This window comes from Siphateles boraxobius, unplaced genomic scaffold (genome assembly GCF_051911475.1).
Source record: "Siphateles boraxobius isolate OS27281-9 unplaced genomic scaffold, OSU_SipBor_1 65, whole genome shotgun sequence".
Classification (NCBI taxonomy): Eukaryota; Metazoa; Chordata; class Actinopteri; order Cypriniformes; family Leuciscidae; genus Siphateles; species Siphateles boraxobius.
In genome coordinates, this window is record NW_027509192.1 from 17,941,058 (window position 1) to 17,958,597 (window position 17,540).

Genomic DNA, 17,540 nt, shown 5'->3' on the forward strand with positions numbered 1-17,540 from the left:
ATTCACAGATTCAACAATGTGAAATGATAAATGAAGTGATAAAGCCACGATCAAACTACAATTTTCCCTTATTTTGTTACTGCAACAACAAAGTCCTTGTGGGATACGGAGACTCACACTGTGACTGAAGCTCATCCTCATGCTTTTAATCCACTGAGTGAATTCCCTGGGTCGCCCTGACAGTTTCCCGGCAACTCAGGCTTTCGTTTTCCAAACGCTCATATGACACAGAAATTGAATACCTGCGATAGAGTTTTGCCTTTGTTATTTTATCTTTTTGACATTTGAAACCTCGTTCTGAGTAGAATAAATGTCAAAGGACGAGTGTAGTACACTTATACTCATCGTCTTGAAACTTTACATCTAAAGGAATGTATTGTCCTTTTGACAGACATGTTTAAAATAAGTAAACTCAAATGAGAAGAAAAAGTTGTTGTATTCTACGCAATGGGGATCGCCTTTATGGTGAAGGCCATGTTGAAATCATGACCAGACAAATACTACTTGCATAACTCGCATGAAATGTGTTACCTTGAACTCTTTATCTTTGTAAACTCCTATTATCAGATAATTTTGCAGAATAAATAAATCTTGGATCACCAAATACATTTATACTTGTACACTAATCTGTAACAAAAAAAACCCCTCTATGTTTGCATAATATTGCATGCGTACCAGTAGGTGTTAGTATAAAGTCGAAGAACACTGTCATATCTACAAGATTCTATACAAGATAATAAATGAAAATCAATGATGCCAATGCTCGCAGGCATCCAGTGGGTGAATTTAAACTCTGACTGAGTTTTTGAGGCCCACTCTCACAATTTGTGCATTTGGTCTAATCTTACATTTTTAGCAGTGACAGTCCTATACACACGCTCACACAGACATCTATGCACATGCAAGTGTAAACATAATGTCTCCTAGACCTCCACGCTGTGACCACAAACTGCCCTTCCTCTATAATCAGTAGTTATCAAGAGAATCTTTTATTATAGGAGAAGCATTCATTATATTTTATAGCTTTATTCCCTCTGGTTACAGTACAACTTCATTTGTTGAACGGATTAGGTCATAGTATGTGTGCCTGTGTATGTAAATAAGTCGTAATCACCCCACAGGCAATAACACTCATGCAATGATATTTTATTCTCTTGACACGCAGTTTCCTTTTATAAGGAGCTTCTGTCAAGGCAGATTTTGTGCCATATTTACCTTTTAGTCCCTCTCCTAGTCTGACTGCTGAAAATATCTTTTATCCATCTGTCGATGTTAGCACACCTCCAAGTATATCCTTCTAGCTTTTTTCCTAATAGCAGTCGATGGAGGACAATCTCATAATCCATCCATCTGAAGTGTGTCACTGACCCAGTGGCACTGGATTCTGGGTTGTAGCCAGTCTAAAATTAACTTACTGCCATATCTGACAAATGCTGGTGAAAATAACTAGACATAGTGTAAATATTTCTTAAAGGCTAAAAAAAAAGATGTTTTGCATTACTTTATTTTGTACAACAGTTTGATTGGCCGAACATCTTTCAGAGAATGCTGGTGTTTATAAACTAGGCTCATTGAGACAAAATAAAGAATGTTCAGAATTCAATGCAGTTTAAAACTTAAATGAACACTAGAAGCAGTAAAACTAAAACAAAACTAAAACTTTTACTTATTTTCATACAAATTGTGATATGAAGGGCAGATTATTGATTAATAAAGACTTATTTTTTTACGGTTTAGTGCATAGTACTATGTTAAGACCTCATTTAGTATAACAGCACTGGTATGCTTCATTGTTTGCAGCACTTAGCTTGTCTGTGTTTGCGACGCAGACCAGAGTATGTTAGCAGCATGGTAGCAGAGTTGTGTTATTTTTGCCTGGAGCGAGAACTAGAAGATTGGAATGCAAATTATGCATTACACAATATAAAAACAAAATTTTCTTAATTTACTTTGAAATGTAAATCACAATGTATTACAGAAAGATCACACAGAAATTGTCGCTCACTGCATCATTTACTTGCTAGTTATTTGGCCTGTCGTCAGTGACACAAGGCCACTTCTTGTTAAAACACTGAACAAAAACATTTTCCATGATGTAAGTTGCTGGACTTTTTGTTAGTGGAGTACTATTATCCTGTTCAGTTGGTTAATTCATGTCACACAAGTGCATTATTCTGCAATTCCTATAAAAGTCAATGGCTAACTGGTCTTAGGATGTCAAAACTATGAAGGAACTTTGTTTTGTGAATCAGATCTTGTGCTTATAGTCAAATTTGACCTCTGCGAGACTATTGGCTAACTGATCAGAAGCATCCCTCTCCAAACTGGTGAAAATAATGCAAAAACCAATAATAGTGTTGTAGCCTGCAAATATTTTTTGATAAACAACATTTTGGTCAAACACCTTCTTCAGCCATTTTTCATAATACTTGCCTACACAGCTGCTGGCATCCAGGTGGATGAGATGTGTTTATTTATTCATTTTCTTGCCAAAGGCAATTTTATTTGCATTTGGCATTTGGCAAGTGTTAATTTTGCACCCCAGCTGTAGCCATTTCCATGTGTTCTCTCTGAGAATTATCTATTACTGCTCAGAAGAGTCTCTATAATGACAGCTCCTAGTTTCAGTGTGCTGGGTGCAATATAAATGGTAATGATATAGAACCAATAATACTGCTGATGAAATATAAACTGAATGTGTGTGGTCGTGGTCTCATTTACAGATGGTGAGAGGCCAATGGAGGGAACTGATACCAGCCGTAAAAGAGACTCGCGTTCATCAGACAAATACCACAAAAACGAAGATGCCAGCAACAGCCAGGAGGACGAAAACACAGTAAGTTTGTTTTTTTGTTTTTTTCCACCACAAAATTTACTGAATATACACTTGTAGTGTATACTTCAAAAAACTGTACTTGGCCATAATATAATATGAATGAAATAAAAGGCCATTTAAGTGTACTTTCATGAGTTTTTTTAACACTTAAGTACACTTTCTAATAATGGCAAACTTTTTACATTTTAAATCATTGTTTTAATAATCTTTTGTCATGCTATACAAACCTATACTTATTGTTATGTTTTGACTAACATACTAAAGCACATGTAAGGCCGTGTGTCCACCAAAGCGTTTTTAGCCAGCTGAAAACGCTGGACGCTCTGCTGAAAACGCCTAGCTGTGGGCGCTTGAGAGCGTTTTGGCAGCGCTGCGTTTTTTCAGTTGAGACGATTCGTTGCTATGATACAGAATATCCGCAGCAGTTTACTTGTAACTGATTTCGCAGATAATTTTGTTTCATACTAAAAATTTATTTTTCATCCATTTTGTTCGGTTAGCTCGGCTGGTTGACGTCGTTGTACAGAAAGAATGTTGTGACAGTTGGTCGTGTGGTATTTGTCCCGCCCCTCCTCCACTGTGATTGGACGGCTGTGTAAAAAGTGACAGTGATGAGCGCAGGGTTTTACCCAAAGTTGAACATTTTTCAACTCTCGGCGACCAGTAAAAAACGCCGGGCGCTCAGCGCTTGAGCGTTAAATACACGCTCAGCGCCTCGTTACGCTCATGGCGTTTAAAAAACGCGGAGCTCCCATTGAAAACAATTGGAATTTTACGCCAGCTACGTGAAAAAACGCTTTGGTGGACGCACGGCCTAAAGTACTGGATTATAATTTGAACTGTAGTGTGTGATTCAGTATTTAATTTAAAGTTAATATGTACTAAATTGTAACTTCATCATAACAATTCTGTAATTACAAATATATAAATGAGTTTTAAATGAAATGACATTGAAATATATTGTAGTTTACCATAAATGCTTGTCAGTACATTTGGCAGAACATACCATATTTAAAAGACAATATAAGTAATTATGAAATTACATATAAAGAAATCCTGCTGAAGTGGGTCAAATAAGCACTCTGAAGTTCAACTAATTGCATTTAATATAAATTTAAACTATAATACATTTACATTTAATTGCAATTAACATGCAATTAAGTTTCCAATCACATGAATATTCTTTTAAAGTCTATTATTTCCATAATACATACTTTATTATTGCCAGGGCTGTTAAATAGTATTTTTTAATAAATATCCTGTTTTGCTTTAATCACCACTCTTTTGAAGAATAGTTGACTAGAGGCCAGAAAGAGATCTGAATCCACTTTCAAATTCAGTTGCAATGTGAATGTAAAAGCGAACTGAATTCATAGTGAAGTTGCAGTATCTATGAAGAAGTGATCACAACGTGTCTGTGAAAATAAATAACACACTCCACTTTTTGCTCTTTTAGTACATGGATGCATCCTTAAAAAAAGTTGACTTTATTTCACTTACTGAGGACATATCAGGTCATTTTAACCTCTAAAAGATGAGAATATACTGTCGGGAATACGATACAGTTCATACTGGCTTAAATGATTGATGAACTTTGCGCTCATCCAAGATGTTTCTCAAAAGTGCCTTCGCTGCATTTCTGTTCCTCCTACAGCACAGCGAGGCCTGGCTTTTAGCACCTTTCATCTCAAGCACAGTGTCACACACAAGCTAGTCCAAACGCTTTCCCCATTACCAGACCAATAAACCCTCAGTGTCAAATGAAATCAGTTTGCACGGCCATATATCTATATAAACTAAGCGAAAAGAGATTTTAGTGACTTTTAGTCCATATCTGCTAGCTTTGAAGTCACATGCTAGTGTACAGATTGACAAAAAGTAAAGGAATAGTTCACCCAAAAATGAGAATTATCCCATTATTTACTCACCCTCAAACCATCCTAGGTGTATGTGACTTTCTTCTTTCAGCCGAACACAATCTGAGTTATATTAAATAATATCCTGGCTCTCCAAGCTTTATAATAGCATTGAATAGTGCCCGAGTTTTTGAAGCTACAAAAAGCACATCCATCATAAAAGTAACCCATAGGACTCCAGTGGGTTAATTAAGGTCTTCTGAAGTGAAGTGATGGGTTTTTGTAAGCAAATTATCCGTATTTAAAACTTTATTAACTATAACCACTGGCTTCCGTCAACGAGTGTACATGCGTTCACGAGAGAGTCCAGTTCTGGCGGAAGGGTCTCCTCATTATCATTTTAGACTTCTAATTCACGACTGGAGTTTTGTTTTGCTCTATTCTATGGGCTTCCACGTTCGTCAATTCTAACTTAAGCTTACGCTATGTCATACGTTGGGTCAGAGCTGACCTTCCGCCGGAACTCGACTCTCTTGTGAACACGCGTACAGTCGTTGCCGGAAGCCAGTGGTTATAGTTTATAAAGTTTTAAATATGGATCATTTGCTTATAAAATCTTCACTTCAGAAAGCCTTTATTAACCCACTTGAGTCCTATGGGTTACTTTTATGATGTATGGATGTGCTTTTTGTAGCTTCAAAAACTCGGGGCCATATTCAACGCCATTACAAAGCTGGGAAGAGCCAGGATATTATTTAACATACACTATATTGCCAAAAGTTTTGGGAAATCATTGAATGGCCACAGTTGTATAAAATCAAGCACCTAGGCATGCAGACTGCTTCTACAAACATTTGTGTAAGAATGGGCTGCTCTCAGGAGCTCAGTGAATTGAAGCGTGGTACCGTGATGGGTTGCCACCTGTGCAATAAGTCCATTTGTGAAATTCTAAATATTCCACGTTCAACTGTTAGTGGTACTATAACAAAGTGGAAGCAATTGGGAACAACAGCAAGTCAGCCACGAAGTTTTAGGGCACATAAAATCAGGGTCAGAGTCAGCACATGCTGAGGTGCGCAGAAGTCACCAACTTTCAATAGCTATAGACCTCCAAACTTCATGTGGCCTTCAGATTAGCTCATGAACAGTGTGTAGAGCTTCATGTAATGGGTTTCCATGGCAGAGCAGCTGCATCCGACCCTTACATCACCAAGTGCAATGCAAAGCGTCGGATGCTGTGGTGTAAAGCACGCCGTCACTGGACTCTAGAGCAGTGGAGACATGTTCTCTGGAGTCACGAATCGCGCTTCTCCGTCTGGCCATCCGATGGACGAGTCTGGGTTTGGCAGTTGCCAGGAAAACGGGACTTTCCTGAATGCATTGTGCCAAGTGTAAAGTTTGGTGGAGGGGGGATTATGGTGTGGGGTTGTTTTTCAGGGGTTGGGCTTGGCCCCTTAGTTCCAGTGAAACGAACTCTTGATGCTTCAACATACCAAGACATTTTGGACTATTTCATGTTCTTACCTTTGTGGGAACAGTTTGCTGCGCACCAGTGCACAAAGCAAGGTCCATAAAGACATGGATGAGCGAGTTTGGTGTGGAGGAACTTGACTGGCCTGCACAGAGTCCCGACCTCAACCCAATAGAACACCTTTGGGATGAATAAGAGCAGAGACTGTGAGCCAAGCCTTCTCCTCCAACATCAGTGCCTGACCTCACAAATGCACTTCTAGAAGAATGGTCGAAAATTCCCAGAAAAATTCCCAGAAGAGTTGAAACTGTTATAGCTGCAAAAGGGTGGGCCAACTCCATATTAAACCCTATGGATTAAGAAGGGGATGTCGTTAAAGTTCATGCGCATGTAAAGGCAGACGTCCCAAAACTTTTGACAATATAGTGTATCTCCTATCGTTTTAAATTAAGTCGTATACACCTAGGATGGCTTAAGGATAAGTAAATGATGGGATAATTTTCATTTTTGAGTGAACTATTCCTTTAAGTTGTAGGATTTATGAATCCTGTTTCGATAGAAAATATGTCAGCACTCAAAAGCAAATTGCTTTTGACAAACCACAGCATAGGTGTTTTAATTCTATGGCTTTAACGCTGTGAGGGAAGGATTTATCAAGTCATAATGGAATGGAGATTGCAGAAGATGATGTGGACAAACAGAGAGTCTGTGACAGATGCTGTGCTGGTGGAGTGATTTATGTGTGTGGAGATAAATCTATCATTGCTGTGCTGTGCTGTGAATACATTACTGCTGTTTAGTTCTGCTTCATAATCTCAATGTCACACACAGGCTCTACATGAACTAGTTTGCCTTTAAGCAGTTTTCTTTCAGTCAGAAGATTAAGAATGATGTAGAGTTACCAGAAGTTTAAAAAGTGTTTAGTTAAAATTCATAATATAATAATACAATGTTCAACTTCAGAATATTAATACATTTCTTTGATTATGATTTTTTTAATAATTGAAATGGGTGTACAGAGTTCATCTGCTTTCATAACTTCATGTAGTAACTATTTTTCAGACTAACTTTAAATTTTTTTGTAAATGTACATGAAGATGAGTACATGATGGCACTGCAAAAAACATTTTCAAATGTCTTCTAAAAATATTACAAACATAACAGCTTAATATAATACAATTTAATATACAGTAATAATTGTCACATTTTATTCCACTGTTAAAATAGCAGACCGGTTAACTGCATACTGTATTTGCAAACATTTAGTCCTATGGCACTTTTAGTCTAATATTTGGTAAGTTAGAATTTTTCCATTGATGTTTGTCCTTTGCTGTTTTTTCACTTAGATTGAATTAATTTACTAGCCTATTAAATTCTAATTACAGTGCACCTGTAGTTGTGACTCAAACGAATGCCACATTAAATTATAAATTAATTAATATTACTAATACTTTAGCAAAGCACTGTAGGCTCTATAGCATCGTATTGTCAGATACTGGTCTCCATGGTAGCACAGCATACTCCGTACACTGCTGTGCTGTGAGAACATTTCCAACCTTACGCCAATAACATAGACTCAAGGTAAAGAGAACAGAGTATTTTTTTGTGTGTGTGTGTGCGCCCTTGAGACAGGAGCCTCAGGGATGTATTGGACTCTTTTGGATTCTGTTATATATATATATATATATGCATCTATTTCATACGTTATTAGACAATCTTTGTTCTCATAGAAAATCTCACAAAAGTCTTCAAGCTGTACCATTTGTGTCCTGACAGGCCATCAGAAAGTCTGTAATATCTAAAATTACAGATTTGAATGGAAAATATCAGAGACATGTGGACTCCATTCCAGAGCACACCAGAGACAGAATTAGAGGGAAATACTTTTTTTATATACAGTAATTTAAGGATGTAGTGATTTACAAGCTTGCCTGAGAGCAAATGAATAGCTTTGTCTAAATGTGTATACTCATTTAGTCATATTTTCCCAATTCCCCTCAACTCAAAGGCTTATCTTCCTATAGACTTCTTTGAATAGCTCACAATTTTGTTATAACACATAATTTTAAAGGAATAGTTCGCCCAAAAATCGAAGTTCTGTAAATTTCCCACACCAATGCTGTTCCCCATATCACTTTATTTCTTCAGTGGAACACAAAAGGAGTTTTACTGTGACCACAGCCTGTCAAACAAACAGAACAAAAAAAGTAGAAAAGAAGTAGTGTCATGAAGGTAGTCTTTATGAATTTATGTGCTTTACTCCCTCTTTGGAGCTTGACAGAGGATGGTCACTATATGGTTCCCTTTTAAGGAATAGAGCAGGAGCATTTGTTTCTCCTTTTGACTTTTGCAGATGAAATGCAGGTTTGGATGGACGAGGGTAAAGGATGACACTTTATATCTGTTCTACTCTTTTTATACTCTTGCCTATGAAAATAACTCCAAAGGTTGATGTGGCAGCACTGTATAGTGCTGGATTGGAGGTCAGTCGTGGTGATCATCCATTTTAATGACCCTGAGGACTTCTTTCAGGTGAGACCTTGTACATGAGCTCTGCGTTTCTGTCAATGTCTGGCACAACAAGACATCTGAAGAGCTACTCACTTTGTCGAGTACTGGATAAACCTTATGCACCCCAACAGAACAAAGTTATTGGCTATTGCAAAAGTTGGTTTGTTATCTTCAGGCAAATGGGCAATAGTTTCATTCAGTCTGTGGCCTCTGTCTTCTTATAATTGCCTAAAAATCCATGCAATTGTTAATGGTTGATGATGTCACTGGGATCTAGAAGAAGTAATAGTCCACTTAGGCGATAACCGCATTTGATAATTTAAATGTCTACCACAACCAGAATTTGTGGTGTTGGGTTGTCTCTGGGTTCACAAGCAGTTCCTACAATATTTATGGCTGCAGAGGCAGTGGAGATGAAGGGAGTCAGGAAAGACCAAATTAATCTGGAAGTCAAGATTTACATGAGAGAGAACCAGCTAGGAAACTTGAGGTAATGTACTCAGATTTGTCCTCAAGACAAGGTGTAGGCGTTCAAGTTGGAATAATGTTTATCTCGAGGTAGAGATTAAAGGAAGAAACATTATTCAAGGACTCATTTGATCAGTGTAACTTGTAAGTGTCATCCAAAGTATAAGGTACACTAATTGTAAGTTAGTGTTGTAAACCTGGATCACGCTTGGTTAAAGCACAGTTGTAATGAACGAAACCAGAATTGCCCAATCCTGCTCTTGAAGTGCCAGTGTCCTGCTTAGTTTATCTCCAACACCTGCTTGAAAGATTCTAGCACTTATAAATACCTTGATTACCTGGTTCAGGTGTGTTTAATTAGGGTTGGAGCTAAACTCTGCATGACATTCAACATCCCAAACTAAATCCTCAGATTATGGGTTACCTAATTGTTAGGACTTTTTCATTTTTTTTCTCATTTATATAGCGCTTTTAACAATGTAGATTGTTTCAAAGCAGCTTTACAGAGATAAACATATCATTTAAGGTAACAGAGATTGGTTTGGTTTTATAGTGGCTCTTGAAAAATGTTTTTTCCAGCTAAAGTTAGTTTTGATTGATTCACTTCCGTCTAAATGATCATTTGTTATTAAATTAGAGGCCGCTAAGACGACACCGTTCTCTCTAAACAGACTTTAAACGTGAACCTGTGATAGACGCCTTATGGCGTTCACACGCGCATTAAGAATTTATTCTATAGATATATGCGTTTGAATATATTTGCGCAGGTTTGTAATTCCTTACAAACCATGCCTAAACAAATTACTTGTCTTGTCTATAAATTTTGATGCAGAATTTTATTTGATCTTATCACTTTGGGTAGGTACGCGAACCGAAAAATTCCACAAAGCTTTATCTGTAGAGTGGTATAGGGATCCTCCATAGGGAGAGGCTAGTTGGCACTTCAGCACTGCATTGTCATCAGGGCCAGGCGAAAGTCCTTCGTCAGATCTGGAAACGGCCTGGATCCGGCAGGCTGCGGGAAAACCTCGGGATAAACAAAGACACTAAAATTAGCGTAGACGCCATTCTTCTTATGATGTAACGAGTACATCAGGATTTAAGGGAAGTGTTCCCAGTTCTGGCTGACCTAATCTAAGCAGCCTAATATTGAATTATAGAAGTCTATAGAGTGTTATGTGAATGCTAGGTCAAAGAGATGCGTTTTTAGTCTAGCTTTGAACTGACAGACTGTGTCTGCTTCCCGGACAATGTTAGGAAGATTGTTCCAAAGTTTTGGTGCTAAATAGGAAAAGGATCTACCGCCAGCAGTCGATTTAGATATTCTAGGTATTATCAACTTGCCAGAACTTTGAGATCGCAATAGACGTGAAGGACTATAATGCGTTAAGAGCTCGCTCAAGTACTGGGGAGCTAAACCATTTAGTGCTTTGTAAGTAATCAGCAATACTTTAAAAATTAATACGATGTTTAATAGGGAGCCAAAGCAGTGTTGACAGAACCGGGCTAATAAGGTCGTACTTCCTGGTTCTGGTAAGAACTCTAGCGGCTGCGTTTTGAACCAGCTGTAGTTTGTTTATTAAGCGTGCAGGGCAACCACCCAGTAGAGCATTACAATAATCTAGCCTTGATGTCATGAACGCATGAACTAGTTGTTCCGCATTTGTCAATGAGAGCATATGACGTAATTTAGATATATTTTTAAGATGGAAAAATGCGGTTTTACAGACACTAGACACATGACTTTCAAATGAAAGATTGGTATCAAAGAGCACACCCAGGTTCCTAACTGACGACGAAGACGTAACAGAGCAGCCATCAAGTGTTAGACGGTATTCTAGGTTATTACGTGTGGAAGTTTTTTGTCCAATAATTAGAATCTCTGTTTTTTCAGAATTTAGTAGTAGGAAATTACTAGTCATCCAATTTTTTATATCAACTATGCATTCCGATAATTTTGTGAATTGGTGAGTTTCGTTAGGTTTGGAAGAAATATAGAGCTGAGTATCATCAGCATAAAACTGAAAGCTAATTCCATGTTTCCTAATGATATCTCCTAAAGGTAGCATTTACAGAGTGAACAGCAGCGGACCTAGTACTGAGCCTTGTGGTACGCCATACTGAACTTGTGATCGATAAGACATCTCTTCATTTACTGCTACAAACTGATAGCGGTCAGATAAATATGATTTAAACCATGCTAATGCAATTCCACTAATGCCAACATAGTTTTCTAGTCTATTTAAGAGAATGTTGTGGTCAATGGTGTCAAATGCAGCACTAAGATCAAGTAACACTAATAGAGAGATACAACTACGATCGGATGATAAGAGCAAATCATTTGTGACTCTAATGAGAGCTGTCTCAGTGCTATGGTGCGGTCTAAATCCTGACTGGAAATCCTCGCAGATACCATTTCTTTCAAGAAAGGAACACAGTTGTGAGGATACTGCCTTTTCTAGTATCTTTGACAGAAAAGGTAGATTTGAAATCGGCCTGTAATTGACTAATTCTGTAGGATCAAGTTGCGTTTTTTTAACAAGCCATAGCCAGCTTAAAAGTTTTTGGTACGCATCCTAGAGACAAAGACGAATTAATGATGTTAAGAAGAGGATCTATGACTTCTGGAAACATCTCTTTCAGTAGTTATGTTGTCGAATTAGATGAATTAACGAGTTTGCAAAATTCTTCCTCTCCTATGGCAACAAATGAATCAAAATTTACCTCAGGGAGACTTAACCCACAATGCTTTTTCTTATTTATTTTTTTAACAGTAAACTTTTAGTTTTACCTTCACAGTAATACTAAGAGATTGTAGAACATAGAAGCTATACATTTTGGCCATGACAAGATCACATGATTTACTATACTTTACTTATATGTTACTATATATTTATGAATCTCATACTTTGGAAAGTACTTCCACGGATGCAAAGCAACTATCCTTAATGGATTGCTTTCTCCAGGTAATATAGATTTCCTTGGACACTGTCCATCTGGACCAAAAAGCACCTTCCTCAAGGGCACAAGGGAGATGGTTGATGATTCGTCTTTTTCTAGGGTTTGAGTCCAGAGACTAATCCTTTAATGTCCCCCCACACAAAACTGTTAGAATGTCATTACCTTAAAATCACAATCACTAATTTCTCCCAGTTTTTCATGTCCATGTGCTACATGTCTACAGTTGTGTTTCCAATTAAAGGTTTCTGCTGTGTGCATTACGTGGACAAATCATTGGTTCTGTTGAGAGAATTTCAGGTGATTTCCTAAAATGGAAGCTGATGTTCAGGGTTCACCAGCTTTTAATTACTTTGGTGTCTTTTCACCCACTCAAAGCTTTTTGCAGTGAATATTTTGAGCTTGACTGTTAAAACTTGCTGGCATAAAAATAAAGCTCTTCAGCCTTGCGTATGCTTTACGGGCAATGGGGTGGCCTGCCACACCATCTGTCACTCTGGCATTGACCGATGTTTCCAGTTCCAGCCTGCCCAATAAATAAGCTTATGCTTTTAGGTTGCCATTTGCTGTAAGCAGGCAGTCTTCCTCAAGCACACTGATGTAAAAGTAGTTAGTCAATCATCGTCAGTGGCGGTTAAAGGCGACCATGCAGTCTATATAGGTTTGGCCAGCACAGATGACGTGTTAAATCAATATCTGAGCCTTTCTGCTGTGAGGTCAATAAGGCTTATATGGGGCCATGAGACACCTCTTAATGAGCTTTACATATATACCAATAGGTCTAACTAATTGCCTAAATGGTATTTTTAATAGCTGTGTTGTGGGAAAGAGGATAATTAGGTCATGGGGGTTCAATAAGCTTTGTTTAAATGTAATTGTTTCAATTGTGAGATTACACTGTCACTAAGCAGGCATAACTACTGTACTATACCACACAATGAAACACCGAGGGTGCAGTTTTGGCTCAGTTATAACACGCATTGAGAAAACAGGATTTTTTTGTGGATAGATATTTAAAGTGATGTCTTAAATAATTTTAAATGGACTTGGAAAAGGGTAGTAAAAAGTATAAAGGTACAAGGTACAACCTAGGCTCATTGTAAAAATGTCGCTCTATATATACATTTCGACAAGACTCCAAAAATGTACCTATTACAATTCACTGCAATTTCTAGCTCAAATTAAAGGCACATAATGTAAGTTTTGCCGCTAGAGGTTGCTTTTTAAAAACAATAAAAAAGGTGTAGCTTGATGATGAGGCCTTGTATGAGCGTGGAATCATGGGAGTTGTCGTGCATGAGCATGCTAGTGCCGCTCTTTGTTTTTTTTGTTGTTTTTTTTACGATTAAACATACGTTTAACGTCTCAGTTCCTTCTTTCCTGAAATTGAACTTTGTTACAGTTATGTTTAATCACTTAAATTCACATTATTTTATTTTATTCTAATAAAACAGCCGCAAGTGCTGAATTACTACTTATACAGGTGTCACATTCACCGCCTTCTTTGTCTGTGTCTTCACTACACTTCCCATAAACCCCATGTCATCATCACCTGCACCTGCGCCACATCATCCTCATCATCATCATCTCCGTCACCTGTTGTCCTTTTCATTATCTGTGTATTTAAGTTCCCCTCTCGCTCCTTTTCATTGCTGGTTATTGTTTGTGCACTAGAACACTGTTCCGTTTGTATGAGTATTTACCGTTTGGAATAAAGCCTTTGCTATTTTGTATCTACGCCTACCTTCATCTTCTTCATCCACCCACGGACGTGACAGAATAACCAGCCCAAAAGATATGAAGACTATGAAGACTCTGTTTCACAAAACGGCCGATCAGTAGAGGACTATGTGGAGGTATATCTCGATCTTTTCCAAGATATGAACTGGGGTGAGGAGTCTCTCAAACTGCAGTTCTGGAATGGGATGGACGACTACTCGCCCAGATGCTGCTGTTGGGAGATCTCCACCTCTCTTTTTTCAAGTTCATCGACCGCGCCTTATGGGTTTGTGGATCCTCCCTCACTGTGGGCCCTGCCGAGTCTGAGCTTCACACCATGCCCGCAGTGCCAGTGGGAAATTTGGTGGAGCATGAAGACTGGTTTATAGACTGGGACACAGAGCTTCCACCACTGATCCCGTCCAGCCCCTAGCCCTCACCACTGGTCCCGTCCAGCGCCAGAGACCCCACCGCTGGTCCCATCCAGCGCCAGAGCCCTCACCGCTGGTCCCGTCCAGCGCCAGAGCCCTCACCGCTGGTCCCGTCCAGCGCCAGAGCCCTCACCGCTGGTCCCGTCCAGCGCCAGAGCCCTCACCGCTGGTCCCGTCCAGTGCCAGAGCCCGTTGACCTGCGCCAGAGCCCGTTGATCCTGCGCCAAAGCCCGTTGATCCTGCCCAGCTCAAAGTCCTCTTCATCGCTGATCCTGCCCATCTCAAAGCTCTGAGGCTTTCATTTACCCCAAGTATATTTGGGGGGGGGGGGGAGTAGGCCCTCGCCGTGGGCGATCAAGAGCCCACGCTCACTCAAAAGGTCCTCACCGCCACGGCCATCCGAAGGGTCCTCGCCGCCACGGCCACCCGAAGGGTCCTCACCGTCACGGCCGCCCGAAGGGTCCTCACCGTCACGTGCGCCCGAAGGGTCCTCACCGCCACGGTCTTCCGAAGAATCCTCACCTCCACGGCCGCCCGAAGGGTCCTCACTGCCACGGCCGCACGAAAGGTCCTCACCGCCACGGCCGCCCGAAGGGTCCTCACCGTCGTGGTCGCCTGTAGGGTATGCTCCGCCCTGGCAGTCTGCACATCCTGCTCCGCCCTGGCCGCCTGCACGTCCTGCTCCGCCCTGGCCGCCCGAGGGGTCGTCTCCGCCAGGGCCACCCGAGGGGTGGTCTCCTTCTCCGCCATGGCCCCCTGACCAGTCTGGTCCGCCATGGCCGCCTATACCATCCTAGAGTCCGTCCTGCTGCACCCGGTTCTCCTTCCCGTCACGGACTCCAGGATGCCCACCCCCGCTCCCGTGTTCTGTCTTGTACGGCTCGGGTCGCGCCTAGTGGGAGGGGGGAGTTACGTCACATTCACCGCCTTCTTTGTCTGTGTCTTCACTACACTTCCCAAAATCCCCTGTCATCATCACCTGCACCTGCGCCTCATCACCCTAATCATCTTCTCCGTCACCTGTTGTCCTTGTCATTATCTGTGTATTTAAGTTCCCCTCTCACTCCTTTTCATTGCTGGTTATTGTTTGTGCCCTAGCACTGTTCCGTTTGTTTGAGTATTTACCATTTGGAATAAAGCCTTTGCTATTTTGTATCTACGCCTACCTTCATCTTCTTCGTCCACCCATGGACGTGACAACAGGTCACTTTATTTGACCAATTAAAATTGAGTAATGCTCGTTGCACACTGCAGCAAGCTAGATCGATATTAGAATATCATTTTAATAAAAGCTGGATGACTTGTTGCTAAATGGCATGCAATTCATTTTAAGATATTGTATAGTGGAGAAAATTTTGTATTACGGTTACTACAAATAAAGCTCTTTCTGATTGTGTTGTTAGCCACTTCACAAAATAGTGTTGTCTCTGAGTCATGATACAAACAAGTTACTTGTGGTAACTAAATCAAGAAAACAAGAGATACAAACAATAAAACTAACCATGTTTAACTATATAACAATGATTAGTTTTGTCGATAAAAGTATCCAAACAGTTGCTTACCTTTCTAATAAAATGCATAATATATTAAAGCGTCTTCATGGTTTCTATGGAAGTAAATCCAGAAATTCAAGGGTGACGCGGACAGGATGTCTTTGACAGCCGATGCTATGACACAGGCCATTATACACAGTCTCTGCAGGATTTAAACATTGTTGAAAACATTTGGGATAATTTAAGGGGACAAGTCATCATAATATATAACATTGTTTTAAAAATTTGGAAGTAGATTGTCGAGGAAACCAGAGCGGGGCAACATTTTCAACCGCACCGCAGTTTTTCAATTGCATAACATGAGGGCCTTTAACAAACATAAATGCTATATTTTAGATGTTCAAATTTGTAATACGGCTTGCATGTGCGTTCCACCCTGGTTAACACAAAATTACTTTGGTGACAGATCTATCTCAGCATCTGATGAAATCTTGTTTCTACACAAACCCACATGCCACAGGGCAGAAAAAGATTTTCCCACTACACTCTAGTAGTAGATCTAGGAATAATTGATTCATTCTAGAGAAATTATTTGAGAAGATTGGAGTGCTTAAACCAATGACAGCAAACCAGTGACCGTGAAGAATTCTTGCTCATTCTTTTGCTCTGAAAATATATCTTCTTCTTAGGTGCCCTATATTCCTTTATCCCATCTGTTTATACTGACGTCTCCAATTTATCAGCAAGAATGAGGAATTTGGAGATGTCACTGGCTCTGATTGACCCCTTACTGGGGGTTATTTCAAAGGTCAAAGAATGCATTGGACCCCCGGGCTGATCGGCTCCTCGTGATTCAGACTCGTTCTTCATTTATGCTCCATAAACCCTGCAGCTAATGGGCTAAACCCAGGGAAGGACAGCACAGGTTGTCCGGGAGGTTCCGGTGGGATAGAGCAGTCAGCTGTCGTGCCAAACTATGCTGTGTAAGAAAGCTCGGTGGCTTGCAGGCACCCCAGAGAGCCCTATTCCTCTAATTCATGACCAGAATGAGGACGGGATTGAGGCTCTGAAACCAATTTACTTCAGTGCCCTTGTGGGTGGATCCTCACGGGCTCTTCCTTCTCTGAAGAGGTTCTCAGGGCTAGGCAGAGGACAAGGTCAATGATTAATGCTCAAGCTCTGGTGATGGCTCTGTCAGAGATGTGAAGAGTCTTTACAAGAGCTTGTTTTAAGCTAATGTGCCATAACTTAAATGTTCAGGATAGTTACACTGTCTTCCCAAGTACAATACTCTTCAAAAGTGTGTGGTAGGTAAGCTTAAGTTCAAAAAAAGTTAAACAAGTTTTAAGTTCAAAAGCTTAAGCAAAGGTTAGGTAAGAAAGGTTTTTGAGAGAAGTATATTTTGCTCAATGCTTTTATTTAATACAAAAAAAAAAATACAATGAAAATAGTTATATTGTTGCAACTTAACAACATTTTTTATTTAAAATATTTTAAAATAGAGTTTATTCCTGTGATGCAAAGCTGAATTTTCAGCATCATTACTCCAGTGTCCCAAGATTCTTCAGAAATCATTCTAATATGCTGATTTGCTGCTTAAGTAATATTTTTATTATTAGTATTATCAATGTTGGAAGCAGTTGTGCTGCTTAAAGTCACCCTGTAGTCAATAAATGTATCCCTTAAAACTCATCTTTGATCATCAAAATTACCTATTTAAGGGGTTCTTTCCTTAAAATAGCTTGAATGTAACTCTACACCCTTGTCTCATTTAGTATAAGGTTCTATGAAAAAGCA

At 39.6% G+C, this 17,540-nt stretch overlaps 1 protein-coding gene across 3 annotated transcripts in view; it reads left to right on the forward strand.

Moving 5' to 3' along the window:
- Nucleotides 1-17,540, forward strand: part of b4galnt4a (beta-1,4-N-acetyl-galactosaminyl transferase 4a) — a 225,297-nt gene that overhangs the window by 59,971 nt on the left and 147,786 nt on the right. For all 3 annotated transcript variants that reach the window (XM_077211313.1, XM_077211314.1, XM_077211315.1), the window contains exon 2: nt 2,724-2,836. In XM_077211313.1, the coding sequence (XP_077067428.1) occupies nt 2,724-2,836 (113 nt within the window). The remainder of the gene's footprint in view (nt 1-2,723; nt 2,837-17,540) is intronic.